The sequence below is a fragment of the Lagopus leucura genome, unplaced genomic scaffold (genome assembly GCF_019238085.1).
Source record: "Lagopus leucura isolate 7727_CA_CO unplaced genomic scaffold, USGS_WTPT01 Super-Scaffold_100014, whole genome shotgun sequence".
NCBI lineage: Eukaryota > Metazoa > Chordata > Aves > Galliformes > Phasianidae > Lagopus > Lagopus leucura.
In genome coordinates, this window is record NW_024962268.1 from 1,760,000 (window position 1) to 1,769,713 (window position 9,714).

The 9,714-nt window shown below is 36.9% G+C and overlaps 1 protein-coding gene across 1 annotated transcript in view; it reads right to left on the reverse strand.

Moving 5' to 3' along the window:
- Positions 1-9,714, reverse strand: part of MRPS27 (mitochondrial ribosomal protein S27) — a 40,023-nt gene that overhangs the window by 29,258 nt on the left and 1,051 nt on the right. Inside the window, exons 2-4 of the mRNA XM_042875235.1 lie at positions 9,480-9,557; positions 5,032-5,102; positions 3,407-3,465 (exon numbers count right to left, since the gene is read on the reverse strand). Of these exons, the coding sequence (XP_042731169.1) occupies positions 3,407-3,465; positions 5,032-5,102; positions 9,480-9,557 (208 nt within the window). The remainder of the gene's footprint in view (positions 1-3,406; positions 3,466-5,031; positions 5,103-9,479; positions 9,558-9,714) is intronic.

The window sequence follows — 9,714 nt, forward strand, 5'->3', positions numbered from 1 at the left end:
GCCACTGAAGTATCAAACACTGCAACTTTCACATCTGAAAATCAGATCCACAAACATCTGCACTTTACTGACAATGTACGTTTTTGTTTTTTTTTTCTACACCAAGGTCACGAGTTCAATGCAATTAAAAAACCTATCAAGGAATCTCAACATAAAATTTCCACAATAGCTTTCAAACACATTGAAAATCATTCTTGGCACAAAACCTATATACTCCATCAGCAAGTTACCTCACCATAAAACCACCATTATGGTAATGTTTTGATCATCTGAAAACCACCCTGATGTGAGAAATAGTGACATTTCAGTGAGACGGGACGAAGTAAGGCAAACTGCAGGTCTTTGATCTAGCAGAAAGTGCATTCTGATTAGTACTTCTACTGAGATCCTAGGAGATGAAAGGATTTTTAAGTCTGACAGTTAGGGTGGGGAGATATTCAGAAGAGAACAAAAAGAGGAGTACTGAAAGCAGGTGATGTCATGCCTTTACCATTTTACTGACACGCTCCACAGTGTTGCATAGCAGTCTCCACATAACTATTTTTGAGAGCTCAAGATCCTCTGTGGAGACAGTGTGGCTAGATATTCAATATTTTAAATGCACAAAAAGTTGAAACAGGACTAAATATAACGTGTACATTGTCTTTTGTGCTCCTGAACATGTTATAGTGATACTCCAAAATACTACTTTTCAGAACTATGTCCTGCCTGACATAACAGAAGAAAAGCCTACTCTACAAAGCTTACAAGCGCTGGCACTCCCATCTTCCGGAAAAAAAAACACACAGTGAAAATGGAAACGCCACTGTTCTTCCCCTGAATCCTCCCACTGGCACAGCTTGCCCTTTCATACCATAAACATCTTCCAAACTTTTAAGTGCTTTGAAAGTGACTACCCTTTAACTCAGATTGCCAGAAACACACAACATTGAGGATAGACATTAAAATTCTCCTTTACACTCTGTAAGTAGTTATGAGGCAAAACATAGGACTCTGGGGGTATCTTGCATTCAGGCAAAAGCACATACAGGCAGTTTACCAGGAAACATACATGCCACTTGTTCACAATGGATTTATATGCTTTAGAAGATATAAAAAAACTTTTTCAGTGACACAGCTTTCTCTTTTTTCAAAAAGCTCACTGTCATCACAGAACAAAAAAAAATGTGCTTTGAACTGTTTTTCATTAGGGAAGTAACGAGCTAGAAAAAGATTTCTTGACAAAGCTTCTCTATTTTTTAACTCTCCCTCTCTTCCACCTCAAGTCTCATGATGTGGCCACTTTTGCAGGACTCTGTGACAACATCCTCTCAGCTGCCAAGAGATATCTTTATAAACGTGTCCTCCATTTGAACTCTAGCCTAAGCACAAAACGTAAAGAATAATAAAAGGGATCTTGTGGGTACCAACCACATCTTGTATTTCCTGAAGCTAGCAAACTTATTTTCATTTGAAAGGGAAGCTTACGTTATAATTGGGATTTTTACGTTTTCACATGAATTACAGACCTCTTTATACTGTGTTTCATTACCTGCATGCTAATGCGCTTTGAGAATAGTTTCATGTAACATGCTAGAATGAAGTCTCCTGGAAAACTGACACTAACATCACCAAAAGATTAAACATTTTACAATAGCAGAACCAAGCAACATTGTAAGGAAACACATAAGAAAAATTCCAACTATACACATTGGTATCCTATTTTCTCCTTATCAGCTACTAAAATTTGTATCAATTACAAATGATCATACTTGATGCACACGTAACTAATCTTACTAACTGCAGGAGAATTACATCCTAGAGCAGCTGTAAATAACTGCAATAATTTTTGAACTGCAAACCTCTACTTTACAAAGTGCTCTTAAAGATTAAAAAAAAGCCCTATATTTTAAACTGAGGTACTAACCAGCCATAGATGGAGAGGGAGGAAGATACTTATGCTAGAGTTCACCACTCTATTTTCTTCCTTTTACTACAGAAGATTTTTGGTATTTCTAAGTTTTTGCCACCCTCTCATCTTCCTGTTTTCAAGAAGAAAGAAAAAGCTGCTAAGATACATTACAAATGAACATCTAATTCCACTATCAGGATTTTACTTTCAGAAATTAAACCATCAAACTTTCCTCTTGTCTGCCCTGATGCCCCAACTCAACCAGTGAGAACTGGAATCTCTGTGGTTCTTTTCATGTAATAAGCTTCAAGAATGCTAAAACAAGATATTAACAGTGCATCTGTAAAATAGTAATAATTAAAAAAAAAAAGTCTTAAAGAGACTTGACTTCCCTGTTTTCTTCTCTCCAGGGCCTGCTGAAGAATCCCAGAATGACTTCTAAATTTCATATGACAGGACAAATGAAATTTGGTCCAGAAGTAACTGAAGCTTCCCTAACCTGCACTTTTTATAAAAGATTCTTCCTTTTATTTTTTCATTGTAAGATATCACTTGTAATAGCAACGTGGACTCTTTTAAATACAGCTTGAAGCTGAGGTTCAGTTATTGCCCAGAAATACCAGAAGATCACAGAAATCTTAAGTACCATGCACTCATGCACTTACAACTATGAGTTTACCTAAAGCATCCATACCATAAACTTCTTCATTAAAGTAACAACAATTGTTATTTACATATAACCACACGGCATTGTTTGTAAACATGCTTTCTCATTCACTTTGATAATACTGGTTACTTTCTCCATGAGGAAATCTATGTCTCAAAATGTATATGTAATCATCCATGAAAGTACTAATCTATTTTAGAGATCAGTGAGATTTACTGCCCTCTCAAAGTCGATATTGAGATGTATCAATCTGAAGCAAGCAAGCGTTCAACCTGATACTAGCAGCAACACAAATCAGTTGCAGAAAACCCTAACAATGCCTGCAATGAAGTTAATATCTGGGACAGAGAGAACAAGGAAGATTTTTTTTTAAAAGCAACAAAACCATATTCTGTTTAGCCTTGCTATCTTGATCATGACCACAGCAATCCAGTTTATAGTTACGTTCATTCTGAGAAAACAAGCTAGTTTTCCTACATTTACAGAATGCATATAGCAATTTTAATTAAATTATCACTTGAAAGACAAAAAAATCTAGAGAAGGAAATACTGTAAACAGATGGAATTCCTTATAACACCAGCATCTGTAATTAAAATCATCGCTGGAAGTAGTTTTAGCTGCTCAGCAGCTCAGACTAACATGCCTGGCAGAACTTAATGGCAGAGGTCTGGAAAGAAAATAGCCAAAACAAAGGGGAAGTTATCAAAAAGGCCCTTGGGTGTGAGTTGAAAGATAGCAAGCACATGTATTTTTACAGCACATAAATGGGTCACAGTCTTAAAAGGTCAAGACTTTATGATATTTATTTGTATTTTTCAAAGATTATGTTTTTAGTAAAGACACTTACTTGTAAAGGTAATATTCAGCCTGATCCACTTCCTCTCGTGAAGAAATGTTGTCAACAAACTGGTTAAAAAATAAGAAATAAAAGCTTAAGAAGCAGCACTTATCTAGCATATTAGAAGAAAATGTCACTTGGATACACACAACAAATTTGTTCTGCATATTTAGGTATCTGAAAAAAATGGACATCTTCAAGTCTTCAGTTGCTCCTAATCAGGTTTCTTCTAGGCTGCAGAAAGTAAAATCTTTCTAAGTTCAGCCAACTCTCCCCAAGCTATAAGCAATGCTACGTATCGCACACGGGACAATCAGAGAACCATGTCCCTGCAGCACAGTACACACTATTTTGCTTGTTTGTTTGTTTGTTTGTTTGTTTCTTAAAACACATCCCTTAAGCGTGCATTCAATTTCTAACTTTTTTTTTCCAATTTTCAGTGAGTCTTAACATTCGCTTGCTCTATTTCTAAAAAGCTTTCTTTTCCCCTTTGCCTGTTTTGCACATTCACACTACAAATTCTGAAGGACGATGGCATCTTCTGTTTTACCACACATACAAATAATGGTAAGAAAAAAAAAATCAACCGCCAAGCTGCAAAGCACAACTTTCCTCCCACATAAACCCTCACAAAATTCCCAGTGCTATCAACTACAAAAGCAAAGTTTTTGATCAGACTTCCTCCTATGCCAACAGTGAATCTTCTTTTCTGGTATGTTCAACATGAGCATAAAGTTATACAATCTATTTAGCTCAGAATACATAAACAAGTAAGGAAGGTCAGAGCTTCTTTTTAACCTAAGAATAAGCTAAAAATTACAGTTTAAGCCGACTGGTGCTTGTTTTTTAGTTTCTTAACTTTCTTCATATATATATGTATACATAGATCATCTCTGAGCGTGGCAACAGTATGCCTGTGTACTTCATTTTATTAGAAAATTCATTTCATTAGAAAATCTGAATTTTATGTGAGAACCAGTTACTAGAAGGGGAGGCTGTTTGAAAATTTGAAAATGTTACTTAACCAGCGCAGAGGTCAGCCCAAAGCAGGAACAGGAGGAGGGTACAAAGTAAATCTGATTAAGCAGTAAAAAGGAGAAGAACATCCATTTCCTCTATGGATAGTTTCAGAGCCAATAATCAAGGACGTTCAGTAACTGCACAAATTGTTCTGTGACTCTATGGATAATAGTGCTAACGTTACCGCAGTGGTGATTCAGAATGTAGGCAGTATGTTAACACACTGCATTTCCTTAGCAGCCTGGGTTCTTATGAAGTACCTTACAGGATATTATAAGCTCTCACTAATAAATACAGAAAACACAGGAAGGGAGGAAATGTGTATTATGAAAAACTGTAGCCCACTAACAAAGTCAAACCTAGCTTTACTGAGAAAAAGTTCTATTTCTGCTTTGAAGACTCAACAGTCCAGGTGCTAACTAATGAACTCAAAGAAACAATAAAACAGTTTTATACAGCAATTGAACAGTATAACAAGACATTTATGATCCCACAGTTCACAGCAGAGGTGATATCATTTATATCCTCTGAGCTCCCTCGATTTCATAAGCATTCCATTGTCATTTCCATCATTGTCATTTCCATCACTTCATGATTGGAAATAATTTTCTTACCCGGGCTATTGTCAAAGAGCTGACAGGCAGCTTTCTTTCATAGGTTCTGTCCATTAAGTTGGCTAATTCAGCTGGAGAAAAAAAGAAGAATAGTATATTTAATTAACCAATATTACAGAAAAACTTCCAGAGTTATTGCGTAACTTGGAACAGCTGGGGCTGTTCAGCCTGGAGAACAGAAGGCTCCAAGGTGACCTGATAACAGCCCTTCAATGTTTAAAGGGGAGCTACAGGAAAGAAGGGGACACTCTTTAGTACCATCTGTTGTGACACAAGGGGAAATGCTTTCAAGCTTAAGGAGGTTGGAGATTTATGTTAGATATAAGGAAAAAGTCTTTTACAGTGAGGATGAGGAGGCACTAAGAACAGGTTGCTGAGAGATGAAATTGATGTCCCATCCCTGGAGATTTTCAAGGCAAGGCTGGATAAGGCCTTGGGCAACCTGACTGAGCTGTGCACGTCCCTGTTCACTGCAGCAGAACTGGACTAGATGACCTTTAAAGATCCCTTCCAACTCTAAGGATTCCATGAAATTAACTGATTCCTTATTTCATTTTGAAGTTGTATAAAAATAATATTTTAAGTTATTTTAAATACTCCAACAGGAAATGATTTATGGAAAGGTTCTCAACCTTATAATGTCTTGGATGAGGTAACGAATATAACTCATCTGAAAAGCCTAAGCAGATGTCCTGATAATTTATGTCTGCTTTCGAGCTTCACACATGCTGGACAGTGCCTCTGGTGCTCGTCCTTTCTTCTTTGGTAAAACAAAGAAACACAAAAGCAAGCCATACCATCCTCATACACCCTACAGTGACAAACAACAGGTCAGAAGAAATTCTGTTAATCAAACTGGGCCCTGTGCCAGTGCCTTATTAACTTAATAGCATTTTGCTTCAGCAGTCATCTAACAATATTAAATTGGCCATACAGGAATTTTAAGCTTTTGTCTGCGGAACAGGTAGATTAACACTGAACTTCATGAATTTAATCTATAGTTTTAGTTCTGTACTATTACCAGAAACTAATGACTCAGAGACTAAACTGTTCAGCATCAGCTGTTAGACGAGAACTGATGACATTCAATCTATAATATTTAGAGACTCCAATCATACTCTCTTCCTTCAGTTTTCCATGCACAGGAATCCAATATATTTATTATCTGTATCACTTTCACCTCTTTTTCTTCTTTGCGTTGCATGACACAAAGTTCCATCGGCTGCACTGCAAGAGCTGATGGCTTGGCTTGTTACAAATCATTTTCCATAAATATCATCTGACCTCAACCCCTGAAGTGAGTGCCATATCAGAAATGACCAAACCACTTATTCTGGCAATACTGGAAAGGACAGAAAGCAGCACTGTACCAGTAACCATAGAAAAAGTTAATTTAAATTGTTCTTGTACCACCAGTTAACACTGAGAGGTATACCGTTCTAACACTACAAACTGTATGCAGTGCTACCCTAATCTTACAGCTACTCTCTAAAATTACAAGGCACATGCAATACTTTTTGCTACAATAAACGAGAAATCTTGCTTGACTCTTCAGTTTGGATAATGCCACTGTCTGCTGCATACCATTAATTTTGTATTTACATAACACCTTCCCTCCTAAGACACTTGAAAGTATTCTCAGGAACACCAAAACATCACCTTTGACAAGCAGCTTATCTCCAACTAAGAGAGTATTTCATCAACGTGAAATGAAAGGGAAATTGAGAGCAAAGGTGCCAAGGCAAGGAGCAGCTCTTGCAAAATACAATATGGGATGCTGAAATGACACAGGCCATCAAAACCATATAACACTACAAAGCCACTAAGCGAGCAGATCAACCTTTACATGGTAAAGCATTTTCTGTGGAAACATCCTTACAGAAAGTATCCATATTTCACTTTGCACTTCCTGTTTCTCCAGCACTCAAGAAGGAGCACACAGGTAAAGACTACAAGGGCATTTCTAGCAGTGATAAAAATAAGAGAAGAGAAATGCTACCGCCACGTCAACTTGACAGGAAATGGCTAGGTTCTCACCTAAACATATCAAGCCAACTATCAGCCAACATTCACCATCTGTGTTTTCAGAAAAGTATTCAATCAGAAATCTCCTGCATTTGCAACAGGGATCTGACAGATGCACAGGTTGGGGCATAATTATCTACTCCAGAACAACTCCTGTTAAACACCTCACTGAAAACTGGAAGGTGATGTCTAAAACCACTGTAGGCCATATTCAACTCCTGAGTCTAGCATTTCTTTTATCTAGGTGCTCACAAAGATGAAAAGTCCACCTCAGGAAACATCAAGTATATAAGGACAATGTAATTCCAATAAATAAGAAGCCTTAATTTCAAGACTGTTACATACACATCTACACTGGGACAGTTCACATGCAGAATTTTAATGATTTTAGAACATAAGGTCACAGAACATGAGCTAACCTTAACTCCCTGAACTTGCCCAGGACAGGTCAGAAACCCACAGATGAGACAGCATCATTCAACTGAGCCCCAGGTTTTTCAGAAAGAAAAACATGAAGGAAGGCTGAAGTGAGTAAAGCTTATGTTTCACATTTCTCTGTTTATCCACATCCCTGGCAGCTTCTGGAAAGATCCACAGCCTTGTACCAAAGACTACCTCAATTGGAAACAACGGGAGTTTGCAAAGGAAGCGCTGCCACCTGGTGTTTCAGATAAGCCATTTCAGGTACCAGGAGATTTTTTTAAAACAAACAAAAAAGAACCATTATCGATCTCACTTGAATTTTGCCGACCTCTTAGGTTTGGATAATTGCAATCTTTCTCATCAGGATACCTGCTATTACATAATTTTACCCTTGTTTAGCAACAAACCAACTGAAACACTATGCAATCAAAGTCCAGCCATGCCTCCTGTTCTGTCGCTATCTATTTTTCAGTATGTACAGCTCAAATTTCTTCTAAACCCCTATCTTCCTATCACCACACATTTGTAAATTTCAAAATAAGACATTTATAGTACTTACATTTTTAAAAATATATTCCATGTACAGAAAATACAATCTTTTTCTTTCCTGCATTTTTTTCTGTGCTGGAGTTGGCTGCTAATGCTTGGATTGCTAAACAGATACTACAAAGAAGTAAATCTGTAATATGTCTCTTATATAGATGCAGTAAGTGAGTTTGACATGGCAGCACACCACTCCATCAGAAACTGGCTTTATATGTATTTAAATAACACCTTCATCTTTAAATCAAAAATACCTGTTTTTTCCCCATCAGTACATTCTCATACCATAGTTCTGCAGAATAACAGTTCTGAAACTATGGAATAAAAACAAAGCAGTATCTCCTCAACACAAAGAATTCACACCAGCTACAATCACCATTTACTACACAGAAGACTGTATGCACAACATGGAACTGAGAGCAACAGAGCCAACATCTCTAGTGTGCCTAGTCTTGGAAAACGCTAACACAGCTGACACTGAATTAACAGAATGAAAATGCAAAGTAGTTCTACATAGTCCACATTGCAAGTATCTGCTTTGGATCAAGATCTTTGGCAGAGCAGCAGCAAAAACTGTGCTTGTAAGGTCTTGCTAGGCCTGGAAATGGCCAAACATGGACTGTACAAGAAGTTATATGACGTTTTCCTCTACAATAGATTAGTATTGTCTATAAAGTTGGTCAAAATATTAATTCTATTCTATCTGCAAGTGACAGGTTCAAATGCAATGGGGGCGTCAATGTCTGCAAATACAGACTGAACACCACGTGTTGGTTGACAATAAAGATTTTCAAGGAACTACTAGATCCAAGCTATATTAATCAGCCCCTACCAGCTGTTCTGGTCCATGTACCATAAAACACTGACAAATCAGTTTGCCTCTTTACAGGCAAATAACAAATAGATTCCTGCACTAAAAATACTATAATTTCATGGGTACTCCTGATTGAGAAAAGCCCTCAAATTTCACCTCCTGATTCCTCTTTCAGATTCATAATTTGAGATACAGTTAACAAATACAGTGTACTTCTCCCTCTTGTAAAATTATGAAGAAAATATTAATTAAATAAGCACTTTAGAAGGTTTTTAGAGCCCTTTAATACTTACTGAATGAGCCTCTTTTACAATGCATTACAACTAAAACAGTTGTAGTCAGAAACAGCTGTTATAGATTTCACACACAAAAACGTGACATTCATAAAAAGTCTGGATTTTGTGGAAAAAAAAATAAAAAAGCTTGTAGAAACCAAACATTGTGTAAATGGACAAGTCTTTTCTTTAAGAATTACAGCGTTGAATACGTAAGGCATTCATAGCGTTAGGCCGATTTTCACACAGAATCACTGAAGCATTTTGGCCCTTTTTTTTTTTTTTTTGATTTATAAGTGATGAGGTAATCTAAAATTATTTCAGGTGCAATTGTCAAAATGGTGGAAAAATAAAGAAACTTTTCTCACCCAGGTTATGCTCCTCTTTTTGTCTGTTTTCCCATTTTGAGCTGTCCACATATGCTGCAGAAAGAAGAGATCTTCTACCTTAAAAAAAAAATCACTGTGTAAGTCAGGTTGACTATCTAAGCGAGCATATAAACTTTCTATCAAGTACCTTTATCACATTCACTGACTCAAACGCATTAAACTGTACGATAGCAGCATCGTTTGTTTTAAAATGCCATTACCTTGTTATTTTTCA